We start from the raw sequence: 21974 nt of genomic DNA, 5'->3' as shown, positions 1-21974 counted from the left end.
CTCCCTCCTTAACTTTTGTAAGCGAGGCACGCCTCCTGGAGGCCACGAGCGAAGTTCATCTCCAGTTCCTGAAAACCCTACAGACACACTACACTAGGAGAGCAGGCGTGGCTCTCACGCGCCGCTGCAGAAAGTCTGCAGTCTGACATCTGGAAACAACGCCGTCCACTCTCCCCAGCGCTTCCCCTTCTTCGACCCTACCTTCTCTCTGAGCCTGCTTTTTTTTTTTTTTTTTTTTTTTTAAATTCCTGCAGACCTGGAGCGATTTCTGCGAGTATGCATCCATCCACTCATTCCAGTTCCTGCTACAGGGATTTTGCTGAGCACTGACTGTGTGCGAGGCGTTGCCGGGCAGGGAGGAGCGAACTGAACTCGGAACCTGCTCTCATGGGGCTTGCCCTCCAACAGGAAAATCACAGTGTGTGTTGTACGTAGATGGGCAAAATAACAACTATCTTGCAGCTCCTGTATTCTCATCTGCAAAACGGGGGTAATATGACCCTACCTTTATAGGGTCGCTGAAAGATTAAACGAGGAAGAAAAAAAAGAGCCCCTAATAGTGAACCCGGTGCAAAAAGCGTCTTAGTGCCCGTTCTGTCTCCATTCCTTCCCCACACGAAACTGATGAGCGCCAGCCCTGCGGCTTAAAGCGCCACATCATCTTCAATTTGTGGGATCTTTGTTGGCGTCCCAAACGAAGTCGTATAGGTTCGACTGTCGGTGTGTAGCGGTTTTCGCTGCTAGCGTTCCTGCATCCTGGTTTCAACCGTCAAAAGCTACCGACTTCACCTACAGGAGGTGCCGCTTAACATTTGGGGAAGAAAAACAAACCCGAAAACACTCACACTCAAATTTATTTCAGCTGGTAAAGTGGCTGAAAGGCGGGGGCCCCAGACACGCCCAGAGACCATTCCCAGGGCCGGTGAACGGTGGGCGGGACGCTGGGGGGCGGGCCTTCGGCGCCGCGCACTTCCGCTTCCGGTTCCATACAAACTCTCCCGCCACCCGGGAAGGGCGGCTGTCAGCGTTTGCGTTTTCCCGCGTCTGGGTGCTTGCGAGTAAGAGAAACTCCTGGGAATTTAGGATGGAGGGCAGTCCTGGTGTGGAGGCTTGGAAGTCGAGCGGAAAGGGGGATCGCTTTGCGGGCGGTGGGAGCAGAAGGATTGCCCTGGCAGGATGGGGGTTTTGGGGAACTGGTTGGTTGTTTGGGGCAGAGACCCAGGTGTCAGGGAGGACTTGGGGGCAGATAGCTTTGCCGGAGGACTGGGGTAGGGGCGGGGATCAGAGGTGGAACATTTATGAGGCACTTGTAGTGCTCCCTGAAAGGAATTCCAGGGACTGGATCCGAAAGACAGTTGTTCTGTTTCCCAGGGTCATAAGATATAGAGTGAGTAACTGGACCCAGTCCATTAAGTTTCTCACCTGTCCAGAATCTAGGGCGCTTTCCTCTTGGTGCAGGTTTGCAGCCCATTTAAAACCCCATCTTAACTCTTGGGATTGCTGAGATCCAAAGGCCATGACAGACAGGCCTATAGTGAGCAGGCAACATCACCTGACTTTCATGTTGCTGAACGTTAGGACCACCACCTGCAGCTATGCTAGCAACTCCTGCCATCACAAAATGATTACAGGTGTGTTGTAGAAAATCTGGAAAATACAGAAGGAAATCACGCAGGGCTAATCACTGTCAACAGTTTGTTAACTTCATTGTTATGTTCTATGTATGTGGAATTATTTTTTTGTTTTTTTTCTCTGTTTTCTTTTCAACTTCATTTTTCACCATTTTAACCTTTTTATATGCTTCCCTCCAAGGTGACCAAGATGCAGTTTTCTGGAGGAAAGAGGAGGAAGCTGAGATTGGCAGGTGATCAGAGAAATGCTTCCTACCCTCATTGCCTTCAGTTTTACCTGGAACCACCTTCTGAAAACATATCTTTGACAGAGTTTGAAAACTTGGCTATTGATAGAGTTAAATGTAAGTGATATTTAAATTAGAATGTTTATATTCTTGAAAAGCTGATAATGATAAAGGTATCATTATCCTTTGTGAGAGTTAAGGTAATTTATATCCTTTATTCAGTGATCCATTCAACAAATATTTATTGAGGATTTGCCGTTGAGAATCTGGTACTCATTCATTTATTTATTGTACAATGAATATTTATTGAGTGCTGCTATGTTCTAAGTGGCAAGGATTTTGAGATGAATAATGTAATTCTTCATTGAAGTTGTATTCTATTACATAGAGACAGACTTCCAAAATAATAGTCATAATTCAGTATTTTAACTGCTTTAGTATTAATAGAGGTAAATATTAGTGCTGTTGAACAAGTGGGAGTGACTAACTTAATCTGATTATGTAAGAGGAGTTGAAATATGATCCGGACCTTGAAGGATGAGTAGAAATTTTCCAACAGAAGTGAAGGATTTTTCCAACCAGAGATGATAGCCTGTGCAAAGTCTTGGAGGCATGAAAGAGAATGTCATGTTTGAGAAAACAATGACACTTCAGGGTGGACGGAGAAGTGTGGATAACCAAGGACATTTTGTGCCATGCTAATGGTGTAATAATGGGGTGAAAGAAGGATACGGCCACTGTTCTGAGGGCCTACTTCTCCTCAGCGTGTTGATGGAATAAAGGAGTGAGCTAGATATGAACTGAAACAGAAATACTTGTACTGTCTTCAGAATTTATGTTCCGTGTGGGGAAATCAGAAGAAGAGGTGAGATACTGGTAATCATTCTTGGAGGAGAAGGGTAAGAACTGGTAATACAGAGAGGGAGTACTTCTTAGTACCTGTTTGTCGATTGAAAGAGTGAAGGCCAGGAGAAAATGGTTTTAGAAAGCTTAGCAGTGTCACCTACTTCATAAAGATTAAGATGATGTTGGAGACGTATCCTTGGGTTTGATACTTAAGAGGTAAATTGGTAAAGGCCTGAACTTAAGCGAGTGACAATAATAATGATAGGAAGGGAGAGAATTGAGGGATACTGAAAAGGTATCATTGATAGGATTTGGTGACTGGGGTGGCCGAAGTTCCTGCTTGGATGATCTGGTGGATAGAAACTCTGCTGATGAGATGGGGATGTCAAGAAGAAGAGTAGGAATGAGGGGAAGATAATTAGTTTGGTTTGGATACCATAATAAAGAGGTACCGGCCGGACATGGTGGCTCACGCCTGTAATCCTAGCACTCTGGGAGGCCGAGGCGGGCGGATTGCTCAAGGTTCAGGAGTTTGAAAGCAGCCTGAGCAAGAGTGAGACCCCGTCTCTACTATAAATAGAAAGAAATTAATTGGCCAACTAATATATATATATATATAAAATGAGCTGGGTATGGTGGCACATGCCTGTAGTCCCAGCTATACTCGGGAGGCTGAGGGAGTAGGATTGAGCCCAGGAGTTTGATATTGAGCCTAGATTGCTTAAGCCCAGGAGTTTGAGGTTGCTGTGAGCTAGGCTGATGCCACAGCACTCACTCTAGCCTGGGCAACAAAGTGAGACTCTGTCTCAAAAAAAAAAAAAAAAAAAAAAGGTACCTGTGGGACATGGGTTTATGTTCAGGAGACAATTTAGACGGTTTTCATTCTTGAATTCAGCAATGGCTTGAGAGAAGAATTCATCCGAGGAAAGGTTGATAAGGGGCTTTAGGAACCTTGAACAGTATGTAACACCTGTTCAGGATAGTTCATTTGGCTGGCTGGCTGGCCCTGTTTCTTCACTATTGTGTCCTCTCGTTTTCAAGAAAGGAAGGGTGTTTGTTTCTTTTTTTTTTCAGTGATGAGTCTCTGCTGAGTAAATGAAGCAGACTGCCTAACAGGCAGCTCCACACGAAGGTTGCAAACTAGGGATGCTTGGTTGTTTTTTCCATATTGACATGCTTTCCCATTCCTCAGCAGTAGTGGCTCAGTACAGCAATGATTATCCCTCACCTGTCCCTGATTGAGAATCTCAGGTATTGGATTACGCTGTGGGACATGGATATTTTCTGCACATAGATGGACATTATCCTCTTAAAAACATATGTAGTTTATATAATATACTTGCAGAAAATAAAATGATTATAACTTGTCATGTTCTGACAAGTTATTTATTGATAAGATAATTATTTATTATCTAAATAATTATAGAATTGCTATCCATAGATTTTGTCTCAGATTTCAGTTTTTAAAATTATCTTGCATTTATACCTTTTTTCTTTTTCTTCTTTTTAGTGCTAAAATCAGTTGAAAATCTTGGTGTAAGCTATGTGAAAGGAACTGAGGAATACCAGAGTAAGTTGGAAGCTGAGATTCGAAGGCTTAAGTTTTCTTACAGAGTAAGTAAAAAAGGAAAAAAAAAATTCCTTAAGTTTGTGTATATTCATGTACTAAGTGTCAGTCATGGGAAATGTCTTATATTAGGCACAGGGCTTTTATCAAGACCAATACAGACTCTGCCTGAAGGTTCCAACAGTCTATTAGGGGTGATTGACATGCAGTTAGATGAATATAATACAGCATGGTTTCTGAACCTTGGGACTGTCGTCATTTTGGGCAGAATAATTCCCATTGCAAGAACTATCCTGTGCATTCTAGGATGCTCAGCAGCATCTGTGGCTTCTCCCCACTAGATATCTCTAAACATTCCCTGATGTATCCGGTGAAATACATGATGATGAATGCTGTTATTAGACGTGCGCTCTAGGAACTCTGAGAGCACATATAATTACCGAGCTCAAACTGGGGAGGTTCGGAAAAGCTTTCTGGAGGAGCTAGTGCTGGATGTGCATCTTGACATATGTGATCAGATTTTTATTTTGGGAAGATGACTGCCAACGGCACATTGACAGGGTCAGGTCTGATAGGAGGGAAAGTAGTTAGAAGCCTGGAAATGATGAGAGTCTGAATTCAATGGAAGGAGGGGACAGTCTGAAGAGATTAAAAAGGTAGAATTAGAAGTTTTAGCGACTGATTGCTGGGGGAGAAAAGAGAGAAGAGTTATATGAATGACACCCAGGTTTCTATTAATAGAGCAATTAGGTAGATGATGGTAATATTTTGAGATGTGATATATGGGAGGAGAAGCAAGTCTTAGAAGGATGTTGTAGAGTTTAGTTCTTGACATGAATTTGAGATGCCTGTGGAGATGTCTGTGGACATTTGGATATACAGATGTGGACTTAGAAGACATCTGTAGTTGGAGTGTAGATTAAGGGCAAAATTGGAATCATTAGGAGTAGGTGAGAGCACCCTAGAAAAATATTTGAATGAAAAGAGAAGATGGAGGAGGACAAGATGTAAGGAATACCACTATTTAAGATGAAGTAGAATTAGAGGAGTCTGGGAAGGAGGTTGAGAACGAGCTTTCTGAGAAGTAGGAAATGAATCAGGATATTAGTGCATAGAAGCCAAGGAAGGCTGGGGTTTCAGTAATAATGGCCATGATATTAATGATAATAGGGAATAGCAACAGCAAACATTTATATTGTGCCCTATGTACCAGATTTTGTTTGGGCACATAAGATGGCAAGCGGTGGAGGCAAGATTCGAATCGGGACATTTTGTTTTGGTGGTGTTGCTCTTAATTACAACAGTTTCGGAAGCTTAAGACAGATCATGTAAGGTGAGTTGTATGGTGCCCATTTGATTTAGCAGCTGAATGGGCCATTATAGCTAGAGGCAGAAGCCAGAACAATGACAGGGATTGGAGGAGGAAGGTGGAGAGGTGGATATAGAATATGTACTTTTAAGATGTTTAGCTGAAAAGGCAGAGGGCAGAGTATAGAGGATGTTTTAGGGAAAAGGAGGAGGTATACACACACATACACAAAAATATGTGCGTGTGTGTGTATATATATAAATATAAAAATATATATGAGACAGGAGATAAACATGTTTATAAGCTGAACAGAAGAACTGGAATAGAAAGAAGAGGGGAGCTCGAAGATACTTTGAGAGAGCATTTGATACATCAAAGTCCTTAAGAGACAAGAGCAAATGGGTTGGAGGGTTTTGGTGCAGGGATTATGAGGAAGGAGAAATGCTTTGTCCACAGAAGACAGAACAACACGTGGATGCAGAAGCTGGGGGTTGAAGGCAGGAGTCTGCCTGGTGACCTTTATTTTCTGTAAATTACATGAAGTCATCTATTAAGAGAGAAGGCAAAGGTGCTATGGTAGGGGCCTTGGAGCAACTGGTGAAGTCTAAAAATTTTCTAAGAAGTAAGGAAGGGGATGATTATGTGTCCGATCCCAACTCTGCTGCTTACTTTGGGCAAGCTTTGTGACCCTGGACAAGTTATATAACCTCTCTGTGCCTCAGTTTCCTTGTTTTTAAAATAAGGATATGGTAATGCTATCTCATAGGGATTTTAAAACAGGATTAAATGGGATAATGTTAATGCTTTCAAAATGCTTAATACAGTGCCTGGTACCTAGTAAGTGCTCAAGACATATTTACTCTTACTATTTTGGACTTAAATAAATATTTCATGGCATTGGTAAGGGTCCAGTTGAGATTATAGGCCCTGAATTTTTATATTCCAAATTCCCACAGTTGGTATTTTTATGTCCAGAGGTTCTTAGCATTTTGGGAATAGAACTACAGAGTACAGCTGTAGATTAATTTAAAATATAGGTTTTGCCACATGATTCAAATTAGAGAAGCCGATAGTTGCGTAAGAAGAGGTCAAAGTAGTGAGTACCCTGAATATAGGCTAGATAAGAAAGAAAGTTAAGAAAAAGGGGTAATAGGAAGAAAACAAGGAGGTTCAAACCCAGGGGATTTCATTGAGACCAGTTTGCTTCTTAGTTTCACCTGATTGATAGCTTAAGTAAAATGATAATTATCCTGGAAAGCAGATTAAGAAATGTGTTTTTGAAACTTTTACTTTACCTTTGGCTTAAGCTGACTCAGTATTTCTTTACACCTCTTGTCATTCTAATGCATTTATTTATTCATGTGTCTTTATTTTTAAGGAAAACTTAGAAGATGAATATGAACCGCGAAGAAAAGATCATATTTCTCATTTTATTTTGCGCCTAGCTTATTGCCAGTCGTGAGTATACATTTATGTGCTCAAATCTGGTGTCTTGGGTTATACATTGGTACCTGGAAAGTTAATATGTTGTGCTGGAACATAGACTAAGAATAACATCGGGAATCAGTTGGTCATGGATTGAACACTGCTGCAGCGAATTGTTTGAAACAAGTTGTTAAAAAATATTGGAAAAAATTTCTATTGCAAAATTTTGCCTGATGAAATACTTTTTAGCTTTATGGAAAGACTCTTCATTTGGGATTTAAAATTGGAAAGGATTTTATTAGGATGAAGGACTTTTGATACTTTCCTGAAAAAAAGTGATAATATTTTTAAGAAACAATGGATCAAACCTGTACTTGAATTTGGTACAGGTTTTTAGAATTTGAGATGTATGGGCCTATTAGAGCTAAGATATTTTTGTTTGGTCATTGGGTTCTTGTAAGTCAATAGTGCCACCCAGAGGGAGAAGTTGTTAGTGGCTTTTTTTTTTTAAAGCCTCATTTTTTTCCCCCATATTAATTTTGGCCAAATAATATAGTTATAGCTGTTTCTTTTTATTAATAGGCTTATGACATTGAGAATCTCAAAATATTTACCAAGGTTCAAGATAATAGTTGAGAAATTACTCACCAGCTTTGGTCCTAGAATTTTTCTTTTGTAAAAAAAGCATATGTAGTTTATGTAATTTATAGAGTAAGTGAATTGCTGACAACTTGTGCTAGTCACCACAAAAAAATGAAATCATATTTTACATGAAGTAGGCTAATTATTTTATTATATAACAATGCCCATTATGTATCTGCTATATTAATATACTTTTATGGATTTAAAATATTGTGGTATGTACATATTAAATTTTATGAATTATAAACTGTAAAGCTATAGTCAAAGTTTCCTTTGCAAAATTCATCTGATCATAATCTATTCAGAGATAAAGTTACCTTTAAAAATTTGGTGTTTATTTGGCATTGATGAAACCACCTCAGGCCAAAAGAGTGCCCCATTTTCTAATATAAGTGACTATTTTGCAGTTACATTAAATGCAGTGAACTAATTTCTTTTATGTTATTCAGTAGTAGTGCAGCTCGGCTTGAAGCATTTTATATTTAATCCTTTTAATTTTAACACCACTCTACCTCATACTCAACACATCCCTGGAAGACTATGTATAGTATGTGCTATTCATATTCTCCTTATCATAATAGAAGACTTGTATGTTTATAACTACTGTCTACTGGCATCTTATGTTTGAATATTGTTTTCTTAAAACTTCTTGGATTTAATAATCGTATTTTTAATTTGTTCTTATAATTTTCCTGTCTCCATTTTAGTGAAGATCTTAGACGCTGGTTCATTCAACAAGAAATGGATCTCCTTCGATTTCGATTTGGTATTTTACCCAAGGACAAAATTCAAGATTTCTTAAAAGATAGCCATTTGCAGTTTGAGGCTGTAAGTGTATTTTTGTAGTTATTTCCAACTGTTTTCACCATTCATCCCTCCCTTTTAACCTAAGTGTTGGTACTAATGTGTGGAGTTCATTCTCTGTACATTTTCTTCCTAAGTTCCTGCCTGATTCAGTAGCTAGCGCACAACAATGAACCTTTCCTCCTCTGTGACCAGAGGAAAAGGGGTTTCTTAGTAACAAAGGCTCACATTTAGTTGCTCTATTAAATATATGATTTATTAAAGTACAAAAAGGTTTAGTTTATAAAAGTTCATCTGTAACTAAAATCTTGTAGATCAAAATTTTAAAGCTAATAATGTGTTAAAGAAAACAGACAAGTGACAGTTGTTTGCAGGAGTGAAGTTTAGAGAAGGTAATACGATATTTTAAAAGTCAGTTGTCAGTACAAATTGTCTGATTAGTTTAAAAAATAGTTTTGCAGACAAATCTGAATGATTTACATATTGTAGTTATATAAAAAGAAAAATGTCTGGGACATATTTAGCAGAGATAAATATTGAGGATGGAAATAGAATTTATGTCTTTTAGGTAGACCTATGCCTCAGTGAGAAGGTAGAAAAATTCTGCTTTGGTAGATTTAGAGCAGTTGGATGGTAGCAGGACTGGTTGAGACTTTATTTTGATGTTGAAATGGGTGGCTCGAGGACAAATAAAAAAATAGAAGTTGCAGTAGGTGAAAGACATTGTGTTGACAAGTGGAAGATGTACTCACTGTAGCAAGAAATACTGTGGGTTATATGAGTTGGTAGAAAGAGACTGCATGAAAGGAAGTGAACAAACATTTAGTAGACATTTAGTGTCTATTATGTGCTAGATGGGTATTGTTGAGTTTTATTTCTCCCTGTACACGTACCAACCAGTGTTAGGAAAGATTCCTACAAGAGTCTCTTATACTCCTGCACATCTTGCTGGGTTAGTTAAGAATGAATGGTCATGACCACTCTTTATCCAGGCCGTTTCTTACAATTTTCTTACATTTTTTAACAAGCGGCTTTGAAGGATGAAGTGATATCTTCCTTAAAGCTGTTGGTTCTCAGTGTTCTTAGTTGTAGTATAAACCCATTGCACACAGACCATTGATCTGGGCTGTATCGTGTTGTCCCCATGGGACTGAGAGCAAGGAGAATGACAAACATGCTGGTTCTCTTGCTGCTTTCTGTGACGTGAGTACTAGAGTTCTTTGTCCCTGATGCAGGAGTCTTGTGTCTTCTGCCATTATCTCATAAACAGTAAATCTTACTGGCTTAGAAGGAGGGTAAAAATAAATTCCAGACTTGACTATCAACTATGTTATTTTGGATAAATTTTCTAATCTGTACTTCAGTTTCCTTGTTTTCAAAATGGGGATGCAATTTCTACCTCAAATTTGTGAGGTTTAAATGAGATAGTGTGTGCAGAGTGCCTGGTATGGGCCTGGCATATATTGTAACTGGTACTATTATAGACGGTACAAAAGTAGCAGATGCCTGTATTTTGGAGAAGTCTTGAGTCAATTAGATTGAAATTAAACTATCTTGGGTCTTTTTGTTTTAGGAAATAGGAATTGATAAGAAATATATGCATAGTTTTAACAAGTGTGTTGGAAGTCAGTGCGGTTTTTAATATTACTCTAGTTGCTGCTAGTCTGTTTGGTTTAATTAATTAATAGCCTGTTTCACTCTGTAAGTCATTTGAGGTTCATTATAATAAACATATACATTAAAGTAAGATGGAGAAATATGGATAAAGTTGAAAGATTGACTGAAAGGAAAATTATTATCCATATTTATACATCCCAGGGTGGTCTTATACAGTTTCTAAAGGGAGCAGTAACTTTGGATTCTTGTGTGATTGTTTTGTGTTTTCTAGCTCAATGATTTTCAGTGGGGGGATAGGAAAAGGAGGTCGTCCTCCTAGGGGGGTTATCCACGTGGATGGAAGTGGAAAACATCATGCCTTATGTTTTTGAAATATAAACTGGAGAATGCAAAGCTTGATTGAGTGTGTTTGTGGCTGGTGGGGTTTCATGGGAGATAGAATGAGAAAATATTCAGGGTGCCTGGTGGAAAAACCATTCCTGTGATGATAGATTGCACTCACTTTCCTGGCACAGATCTTTTGCCCTTTTGTTCTGGTAGTGGTAATTCCCAGCACATGGGATCCCAAACTGGTAATTAAGGGATTTGAATTCAGGTGCTCTTGACTAACTTGCTCCCAGGGCCCTGTAAGCTCTTCCCATTTCATTTTAGGCTTTCCCAGCTTTTACCACTTCATTAATAGGAACGTGTGCAGTTTTATCACTTTTGTTACAATATTTAGTGTACATTTGAAAACTATTATATTCAGTCAGGCATTGGTGACTTATTATATTGTCACCAATTGGTGACTATTGGTGACTATTATATTCAGTCAGGTATTGGTGATGCTTTTAGACTCAGGACAAAGCAAGAGTTGGGGAAAAGTTATTAGCATTTGTTGGATAAGGTGGTCTCTGATATGTGACCTGCTGTGTAAGTCAAGGTCCTGCTGCCTAAATTGAGGCAGAAGAAAATGGTAGGGAGTGGGAAGCCATGGGGCCAGCTTGGTTTCCTTGTCCCAGGAGCTGAATTGCTGGCACACATGTCTTAGAATCTGTCTGGACTTAAAGTGCTTGTGTGATACGTTTGTGTGCATTCCATTGTCTTTTCAGTTTCCTTAATGCTGCAGTGGTTTTTATATTGATCTACTTCTGTAAAATAAATATATTTTTATGTTAGGAGGAGAGGCAGTGTTATAACTAAGTTTCATCATGTTTTCTTTGGTGGAGAAATATGTACAGAAAAATGGATCATTAATTCTTGGCATTCTATTTCTGACTTGGGCGGTATGTTGATACTTTTTTAGTTTATTCTTGGGTTTCTAGTGGATAGTAGATTCTGAATCTTTATGACATAGGCAAAAAAAAGGCCTTACTATGAAGTGTTCAAAAAAAGAAAAATGGATATTTTTCATTCTTTGACTTGTATGTAAATAACTTGGATTTTAATCTGAAATTTTTAAGAAGGATTAGCAAGGAATAAGTGTTGCTGTCCATGGGGACCATTTTGGATCTCTCATTGCTGAGTTGATTGACTTAACCTTGGGTCACATTAAAGGTGAATGTGGATAAGGTTAAACAGATTCTGTTAATGCTTCTTCAGTTGGCCAGCTGGAGAAAGGTCAAGCTTTGGCAGCTGTCAGCCTTATAGATAAAGAGTTTCTGTGCTGTTGCATCCAGAGCCTGATAGCAACTTATTATTTATTTGGGTGCTTTTAAAAACCTCCTTAGCACAGTCAAAAATATTTTTTGTTGGTTTTAAAATACCAGTGGATCTATGGCATGATGCTTTTCATTAGAATAGTACAGAATGGCAGGGACAGTAAAGTTGTGCATCCTTAAAGATGTGGAGAGTATTCTGGTGTCATAATTAAAAACTCCACCACATATTAAGAACTAATGTTGTTCACTTGTCGTTTATGTTCAGGGAAGCGCGAGGGCTTTTGAGTGAAGGCAGGTGAGGTTGGTAACTTCATTGTCTGGCTCACTGAAAACAAGTACATGGAAACTTTGAATTGTTTATTTTTGCTTATTTTAAAATAGTTTTTCTTATCCTGGACATGACATTTAAAATTTCTCATCCCTTGTGGTTTAAAACCCTAATTTCTTTTATCTTTGGAAATTATTTCATGGCATTCTTGGCTGGTAACTTCTTTTTAGTGAACATGAATTAAAGTTTAATTTGTCATTTGTTATTGAAAATGTCACTTATGAATTTATTAGGAACTTTTGGATGCTCTTCTCCCATTAAAATTGGAACATTGGAGTTTACATTGATATAATAGTTTTACGTGTATAGAATGTAAAAACTTTTAGTATTTTACTTGTCTAGCATTATTTCTGAGATGTTTATAAATTGGCCTTGAGGTTAGTCATGGTTTTCTGATCGTTTTGGCCCTTATATTGTTTTCATTGTTGATTGGTATAATTTGGGTTGCTGTAGCTCTTTTGGAATGTGCCTTCGTCATTGTGGTCTATTGCATTTCTATCACTCTAAATATGAAAATGCCATTCACAAATATGTGTTACTCTCTTTATACCTACCCTCTGGGGTCTCCAGTTATTGTAAGCCTATTAATAAGTTGCCAAGCAATTTTAGTGTGGTGTTTGTAAAATGGAAAGCTATGTGTAACTTTATGTATCTTTTGACACAGAATAAATTTTAGCCAATAAAGTGGTGATACATAGCTGAGACAGGACATGCAGGTGTAAGAGTAGTCTAGAGAACACATGTGTTTGGTAAGCTTGGAGGTTTTTCATAGGACTTCTAATAAGCCATTGACTTTGACAGAAGTGGAAATGGAGCCAGGAGAAGAGTGAAGTGGGATGGTAAGACACACACTCTCCTCACTCCTGGTGGAAATTCCAGACCTTAAAGGAACTGAAGAGGAAAGGGCTAATAATCAGACGAAGGGCATTGAAGAAAAAATTATTCATATTACTTGTTAAAGACAGTAAGGAAGACTTTATCCAAGCTTACCAAACACATGTGTTCTCTAGACTACTCTTCTCTTGTACCTGCATGTCCTGTCTCAGCTATGTATCACCACTTTATTGGCTAAAATTTATTCTGTGTCAAAAGATACATAAAGTTACACATAGCTTTCCATTTTACAAGCACCACACTAAAATTGCTTGGCAACTTTCAAGGAAGGCCACTAATAGGGTTTTGTAGTGGGGAGAGAGATGAGCTCAACTTGGAATATAATAGGAACAAGTGGGGAGTTATATCAGGATCGAGTTGATGGAAAATTACTAAGAGGTAGGGTAATTCTTTGCCAAACTGACCTAAGGAATTTTGCTGAAGGCAGAACAGAATGATAAAATATTGAGGATGGTCAGACCAAGGTTGGGGGATTTTTCCTAAACTGACTCAGCAGGATTCTTGCTAAAACTGAGTTAGCGGACCGTAGTCAAAAAGAGTTTTCAGAAGCCTGACTAGTTAGGTCAAGGAGAGAGTCTTTGTCAAGGGGCTCAAACTTATCTTCTGAACGGGGAAGTAAATTGTTTTATGTTTCAAGGCTGTGAAGTAGGCAAGATTGTCGGTTCCAAGCAGCTTGCTGTCTGTGCGTTGAGTGAATGTTTGAATTAATTTCTAGAGAAAATAGTAGTAGGGTTCAAAAGATTTGTCTCTATTCTGTTTCATGAACACTAGACATCTTTAAGATGAGTATAGTAAGATGGAGTACTTATCTTTTCTCAGGGTTAAATAGTAGGTGGTAGGTATATGTTGTGTATGAAATGAGCTTTTTATACAGAACTGGATTTGAGGGATTATGCTGGTTAGCAAACTTCAATTTGTTATGTCTATAAATAGGAAATTTTATGATTTAGACAGCTCTTTGTGTGTTTGTTAGGATTGGATACCTTTGACTTCTTTACAAATGATTTATATGAGGGCATTAACACAGAACTTCCTTTTTATAAGTAAACTCTATAAATATAATATTCTCACAATGGTTTTTGACATCAAATAATTATGGAAACTATTATTTTATGTATATTTATTGGGCAGCTACAGTATAAAATATTGATACATTTTATATTTGGAGAATAGGGGAAAAGTTCATTGAATTTTCTAGTTAGTTGAGGCCTAACTATTTATGGGAGTAGTTATAAAAATACACCATAGCAGATGGTCTTTAGTAGCAATATTTTAGAGTTCACAGAATCTGGGTTTTTCTAATCAAGCTACAAAATTAGATTCTGCTCATGATAAGATAGTTTAAGCCAAGAGATGCTATGGCTAAATGTGAAACTTCAAGCTGAATTACCCTTGAAGGCTAAAATTAACGTATACAAAAATTTTCAAAATAATTTACGAAAGTCATTTCTCTTTTTTAAAGTTTTCATATAGCTTTTGGATATAGAATATCATATATTCTCATTGTTGATAACTCTTCAGGCCTCTGACTTTGCCCTTAAAAAAAGTATGACTTTAAAGTAGCTGAATTTCCCATATACGGAGGTATGTCTTGTCTTATAATCTTTTATATATGTATACATACACATATATAGTTAGATCCTAGGCTGGGTGCTGTGGCTCACACCTGTAATCCTAGTACTCTGGGAGGCTGAGGCAGGAGGATTGCTTGAGCTCAGGAGTTTGAGACCAACCTGAGCAAAAGTGAGACCCCCGTATCTACTAAAAATAGAAAGAAATTAGCCAAACAACTAAAAATAGAAAAAATTAGCCAGGCATGGTGGCGCTGCCTGTGGTCCCAGCTACCTGGGAGACTGAGGCAGGAGAATTGCTTGAGCCCAGGAGTTTGAGGTTGCTGTGAGCTAGGCTGACCCCACAGCACTCTAGCCCAGGCAAGAGAATGAGACTCTGTGCGCACCTCCCCATATATATTTAGATCTTAAAAGAAGGAAATTAATTTTACTAAATATCATTTCTAGTGTTAAATATTCTCTGTAATTAAACATTTACATTATGAAGTGTTACTCATGTTTTCTGAAGGTGTTCTGAATAATGCATACATTATTTTTCCATTCTATAATCTTCTTAACTTTTCCCTTTTCCCTCCAAGTTCTCTGAAAATTTAATCCTTTTTGGTTGAAGTCCTATTTCATGGTCTAGTTCAGATTTCATGGTCTAGGTCAGATTGCATTTTCCTAGGTCTTTTGGACCAGAGTAAGAACCAGGGATACTGAGGTCTTAGGGATTTGTAAAAAAACAGTCATTTTGTGTTCTCAGTCATTGAGTGGCTAAACCTGAGTTACAAGGGCAGGAGGAAGTAGTTTTAATAACAACAGCTATCCATTTAACCCAGGCTCTTAATGAACTTATCCATTCTGCTACTCCCACCCCTCTGAAGACATACAAAGGACAGAGCCATTAATATCCCTACTTGGGACTTGTCTCTATTTATTCTCTACCTGCTTCTGGTTGCTAATCTCTCTGGCTTTCAGATACCTTGTGCCATACTTCAGCTACTGATACCTAACTCCTGTCTGGCTTTTTTTCCTGTTTATCTCTTGTCAGAGTGTGCTCTTCCTCCCTATTCTGGTGTCTCATGAAGCTTTTGGGCAAGAGAATCTTCCTGTTATCTATATTGGAGCTTAATAGTCAAATATATTCCAGTTTTCTTTAGTTGATCCAAGAAGTAAGGCTTCTATATGAATATTAGAAAACCCAGAGGACTATTGCCAAACTTGCATGGGGGATCCTTGTTTCCTAAAGAAGCAATATTGAGTGACATCTGAATGAGCAGTGGATTTATTAAGGTTTGGATCTACCCAGTGAAATAAGAAGACAGGAGAAAAATTAATCACTAATAGCTAACATTTGTTATGTGTTTGCTGAGTGCCAGGCACTTTGCTAAATGTTCTACATGGTTTCTATAATTTAATCCTCGTAACAGCTCCACCCGGAAACTAAAGCTCAGCTTAAATAACTTCCCCAAAAGTCAGACTTCTAGATATTTTGAAATGTATAAATCACAAAGTATGTTACTAAATATATGAGCAGGTTTCTTCACAGCTAGTGCTGAGCTAGCACTGAAATGGAGTAGAGGCTAACATTTAAGGTGACAGAGACCATCAAAAGTGGTCTACAAACACAGGTGTGAGATTAGAGATTTACATTAGTGTAGGAATTTAAAGCATTAACTATAATTTTACTAAGATGTTTTATTTTAGCTGACAGTTCTTAGCAGAAATGGAAACCAAATATATTAAATATACCATAAGTTTTCCTCATATATGTGCTATCTCTAGAGAAAACATTGTATTCACACAACTTGGTTGTGTGAGGGGTTCATTATCTAGCCACTGGTTTTTCTTTACCCTTTATATTTTTCTTTGCTACCTTTTATTTGTTTTTAAAAACATATTTTGGATTACAATGTATGTTCATGTTCAACAATTGACTCATCTAATATTCAAAGATAAGTATTAATAGATTTTGTGCATGAGATGGGAAAAATTTCATAGATCAGGAAAAGAAAAGTCATGAATTTGAGTAGATTTTCTTGTTGGCTCACAAGAAAGAGAGATGTCATAGAGGGAGGCCCACTGATTATTTCAGACTGGGGCTTTCGGGAGAATGACATGTTGATTCAGTCCAGGGGTTCTGGACTATAGGGCTGTCATCTTCCTTACTAGATATTCTAGATATCGTTGTGGTTATTTTTGGTGATTGTAACGATGACTGACAGGTACCACAGGCATTTAGTAGACAGGAGATAAGGATGTTGGAACATCCATAATGCAATGGATAGTTCTGTACAACAATGAATTTTCCCACATCCTTCTTGACTATTTATATTTATGTGAATAAAAAACCCCCAAACCAAAAAACTAAACTGTTTCTAATGATCAGAATCTAGAACCAAACACTGTTTTGTAGATCAACACAGATTTTTTTTTTTTCGGCCATGTATTTTGTATACCCTAATTGTTCCTGGACTATAGCTATCCTGTAAATTAATGGAAGATAATACTTTGTTATGTTTCTGTGAGTTGTTCACTTTTTTGAAAAAGCACATCACTGATATGCTATTTGAGGCACCAACGCACCCACTATGCCGGCATGCATTGGAGGGTGGTATATTCACAGTGTTTCTAGTAATGCGTACAATATCTAACTACTTGATCATGGCTTCCAGTGCACTGTGTCTGATCAATTATGTATGCCAATATTATTTTGTTTTAAATTACTTTGCTTTTATTTTCTTTTATGTTTTAGTCACGTAATTCTAATCTAAAAAACTGCGTGTAAGTAGATTATCTCTAAATTTTATTTCAGGATAGTACTGTAGGTATTATAACATATTTTAAATATTCAAATATTTAAAGGAAGGTAGCAATGGGTCTGATAGGGTTGTGAACCACTAGTCCCATCCAAGGTGTGGTCCTTAGCTTTGCAGGTCCCCAAGTATGGTTCAGTTAAGTTCTTGCCTGTAGTGTTGTTAGCACTGACTGTAGCAGATTTCTTATTTTTTCTTTGTGGAAGATTTAAGGTAGTTTCGGCTTACAGTTTTACATCTTTTCTTTTTAAACATTTTTCTCTCTTTTAAAAAAAAAATATTGTTTACCTCGCTAATACTAAAGTAGCTGTCATCCCAGACACATTGTTTTCATAACTAAAGTTATATCTGGATGTTTTTCTATTTTTTGTAAAAAAAAATAATCTTCTTAAATTAAACCCTCAGTATCACATACTTCCAGTACCCATAAGAACTTATGAGTATAGCAGATGAAGGAAGAAAAAAGCCAGAAGCAGCATAACAATAATACTTCTTTGTAGTCTCTTTCATAAACAGAGTTCAAAACTCTTCATCTTTTGTGAATGCAGAGCTTCCCAGAATCCCAGTGGACTAGGGCAAGCTAACTTCTCAGATCAGAAGGATTAAGACTGGCTGCTCACACATTTTTTGGTGGGATACTCAGTTCTTTCTTTTCCCCTTGGAGATGTCTTCATAGAGCAGATAGTGAAGGTGCCTTTTTCCTGGGCTTGTCCTATTCTTATGGTGAGATTTCTGGTCTTTGGATCGCTTTTGTATAGATCCTAGAAATCATTGATTTATGATTATGATTTGAAATAGCCAGTCTTGAGGAATGTTAATTATAAAAAGAATTCTAATTTTTCAAAATTAATTTTCTTTTTTTTGTTTTTTAAGGAGGGTCTTGGTTGCCTATGCTGGTGTGCAGTGGCATGATCATGGCTCACTGTAGTCTCAAATCCCTGGGCTCAGGGGATCCTCACACCTCAGCCTCCTGAGTAGCTGGGACTACAGGTGCATGCCACCACACCCAGCTATTTTAAAAATTTTTTGTAGAGATGGGGCATCGCTATACTGCCCAGGCTTGAACTCCTGGCCTGAAGCTGTCCTCCTGTTTTAGCCTCCCAAGTGCTGGAATTACAGGTGTGAGCCACCAAGCCTGGCCTCAAATTAGTTTTATTTATTTATTTACATTTTAATGATGATGGTGATAGTGTAAACAAAGCCATAGAGGAATTTCTAGCCATAGAGAGAATAAACCATTAAGAGAACTTTACCTTTGGATTAGGGGCCCTCTGAAATTTAACTTGTCAGTCTTTAGGCCCTGAAGATCAACAAACCTGAGGGAGGTGTAGGGATGGTTTGGGATGAGACGGGTGAGTTAGAGTGATGTCTTTCTGTTTCTCCTTTGAGAAGGCAAGTGACTGCTGGAGCTGTTCTGGGGGCCAGCTTTTTTCCAGCAACAGCAGCCTTCTCTTCCTTAGTGCAGTGTGCTTCTTTCTTCCCTTTCCAGCTTGAACACAGACATAGTTCCATTATCTCATTTTTCCTAACCATAGTGTAACCTCTACCTCTCTGGGAGGTCTCCTAGATATCAAACACACTCTCTCATTTTTTTTTTTTTTAAACATTGTTTTAATGATACTATCTCCTTTTTTCTTTCAAGGAAATACATTCATGTATTTTCCACATTAATCTTGGTTCTGATTTTCCATTTTTATGACAAGAAAGTTTGTCATTAAATTATGGGAAAGAGTGGAAGATGAAACTAACAAGGTAGGAGAAAGGCAGGAGGGAATTGTTGAAGGATTTTGAGGAGTAGGGTGACATGTTATAATCTAGCATGATGAAGATAACTGCAACAGCTCAGCGAATAACGAGGTGGAGAGTTGAGACATAAATTGAGACTTTAGGTTGCCAAGTAGTACAGGTTAAATATCCCTTATCCGAAATACTTGGGACCAGAAATATTTCAGATTTCAGATTTTTTTCAGATTTTGGAATATTTGTATTATATATTTGTTGAGCATCTGAAAATCCAGAATCTGAATTGCTCCAATGAGCATTTCCTTTGAGTATCACATTGGTGTTCAAAAAGCTTTGGATTTTGGAGCATTTTGGATTCAGGAGTAATCAGATTTGGGATGCTTAACCTGTTGAATATTGAGACTTATGACAGAATCCTCTTAGAAGGACACTGGCCAGTGTCTGTGTTAATGATGAGGAGAATTATTTGTTGAGTGAATGACCAAGTGAAGTACTGAATGAAGGTCTGAACTATATAGCAGTGGCTGTGAGAATGGAAAGAAATGGGCAGATATGGGAGACATTATGGAAATAGTTTGAAGATTTGATGACTAAATGGAATGTGAAGTAAGGACATCTCCAAGCTATCTAATATAAAGGATAAGAGTAGTGTAATGTTAGTAATGATAATGATTATAAAAATAGGAGTATGTTTTTGGGCTAGGATAGTACATTTAGTGGCAAAAATACTGCTTGCGAGTGCTAGTGGGCCAATGGAGATAGGCAATGGACAATTAAAAATGTTAGGCTGCGTTCAGGTTGAAAATATATAATCAAAATACCACAAAAATGGTATTTGAAACTGTGGAAAAGAAGCTTGCTAAGAGAAAGAGAATGAATGAGAAGATGTGGGAAAATCAATCTCACAGTGGATTCTGATGACTGTGGGCAAGTTACCTAATCTTTTAATGCCTTGTTTTCTTCTACTATAAAATGGGGAAAATCATAGTATCTCCCTCCTAGGATTGTTGTGAAATTGAATGAAATCATCTCTGTAAGTTGCTTAGTGCTTGGCAGGCATGTAGTAAAAACTCACTAAAGGTTAGTTATTATTTATTAAGCACTTTGGTTATGCATCTAAAAAATGAACTGATTCTAATGCTTCTAACTCTGGAAGTTGTGTTTAAAATTAAACAAGTAGTCTAATTAGCAGTGATATTTCTTAAATTAGAACTTTCTGGCTTTTGAAGATCTGGTCAGTTGTAATCTTGGAGCTAATTTTTATGATAAATATTCACTTAGGTGTTTTTATATAAAGCCCTCACTTTTTTCTGGACGTCCTCTATTGATGCAGACTTTAGTACATTGGTTTCACCTTCACTTTTCTCCTCTGTTTCTTATGTATAGAATTCCTTCACCTTTTGGGACTTAGATATAAACTCTTGGTTGAATATATAATGTTTTTCTTTGTTTAGATTGAGAGTATGATAAATGTGGGGTGATGATACTAATACTGAATCGAGTACTTCACAGATTTTTTCCAATGAAGATGGGTTACGAGGATCCCAGTTGTATTTGGCATCTGTTTCTTTTCTCTGTGACAGGATTATTATGCTGTAGAAGTGTCATTTGGGGGAGCCAAAGCACTGTACTATAACTTCTACCAGTCTATTCAGTGTAGAAGGGAAAAAAATGTCATGAATTGAAGTTCATGCTTTGCAGGTGTTTGTATGTTTCTTCCTTCTGCTTTAGCAGTAAGTGGTTAGAGGGGTTTGTTAAACAGTGAATAAAACTAAATGTTAAACACATATTTACCTAGAGTTTTCACTTTGTACATTGGTGTTTTAGTTGTCCTGTTGATATTTTCAGAGTTGAGAGAAATTAGCATTTTCAGTCGAATATGTGTCATATCACTTCAAAGAAGGAGTTATTCCAACTGTCAATTCCTTGTCTAATTGAGATTCACGATGAAATGCCTAAAAAAAAAAAAGCAGCCTTTGGATTTTTCTGGTCAATGAACCTTACTAATATTTTCTGAGTGCCTGTAGATACAAAGCACTGCAAATTATATTAAAAATATTGCCACTTGAGTAAGTCCTTAAAGGAACAATTTTGGAACTGTTTGGTTGATTAGTGTACATCACAGCTATTGTTTTGGCTTTCTAGATAGAGGTTGTTCAGGGATGTAATAGGCTCTGCATATAAATAGATTGGAATTTGGATTTAGAAAGGATAGCTTGTTTATTCTATCCTGGTTTTCATTTTTTTTTTTTTTTGTATACCATTTAAAATGGATTAGAATTCATTCTCTTATCCCTTTTAAAAATAACCTTGGCATGATTATTTTTCTCTTCTTTTTATTTACCACTCCCTTTGAGACACAGGTGCATGGGCACACACACACAAATAAAAGAAGATTCACGGTTTCGGTAGTATTTATAGCAGGATAAAGACATGATTTATTTGAAGTTTTTAGTAGGTTGCTATCTGTAGTCATGAGAAAAGTCTACTTTTGAATTTTGCTGCCTCTTTGTTTTGTAAGACGTTGGATTCTAGAGCAGAGGTTCTGTCTCCATGACCACGTTTTCATCAGAAACTGGGGTCTAATATATGTTAGAAAAGGCATATTCTTCCTCTATCATCCTTTAAGTTCCTGGTATTTATTACCTGACTTTTGTTTCTCAAATCCCAGAGTTGCTTACTTTTCTTTTGTTAGCTAATAGGGATGTTTTGGGTAGGTTGAGAGAAGAAATACTTTTTTAAAAAGTCAAAATCATTCTGCGTGAAAGAGAATGTGATTCCTGTAGAAAAAATAATCAATTAGCTTGGTGTGTTGTAATGGTAGCTTTGCTATTTTATTGTCCTCTGCTTTCTCTTTCTTTTTTCCCACAAAGAAAACCGATAGTGACTTACCTTTCTTTTATTTAAAACTATATGATTGAATGCCTAGGGA

At 37.4% G+C, this 21974-nt stretch overlaps 1 protein-coding gene across 1 annotated transcript in view; it reads left to right on the top strand.

Annotated features, from left to right (window-relative positions):
* The first annotated feature begins 985 nt into the window (after positions 1-985).
* Positions 986-21974, top strand: part of PRIM2 (DNA primase subunit 2) — a 278889-nt gene continuing 257900 nt past the window's right edge. Inside the window, exons 1-5 of the mRNA XM_076003253.1 lie at positions 986-1058; positions 1813-1975; positions 4215-4318; positions 6959-7038; positions 8355-8475. Of these exons, the coding sequence (XP_075859368.1) occupies positions 1822-1975; positions 4215-4318; positions 6959-7038; positions 8355-8475 (459 nt within the window). The 5' untranslated portion in view covers positions 986-1058; positions 1813-1821. The remainder of the gene's footprint in view (positions 1059-1812; positions 1976-4214; positions 4319-6958; positions 7039-8354; positions 8476-21974) is intronic.

The sequence above is a fragment of the Microcebus murinus genome, chromosome 5 (genome assembly GCF_040939455.1).
Source record: "Microcebus murinus isolate Inina chromosome 5, M.murinus_Inina_mat1.0, whole genome shotgun sequence".
NCBI classification, from domain to species: domain Eukaryota; kingdom Metazoa; phylum Chordata; class Mammalia; order Primates; family Cheirogaleidae; genus Microcebus; species Microcebus murinus.
This window is presented reverse-complemented; position numbering and strand designations above follow the sequence as displayed.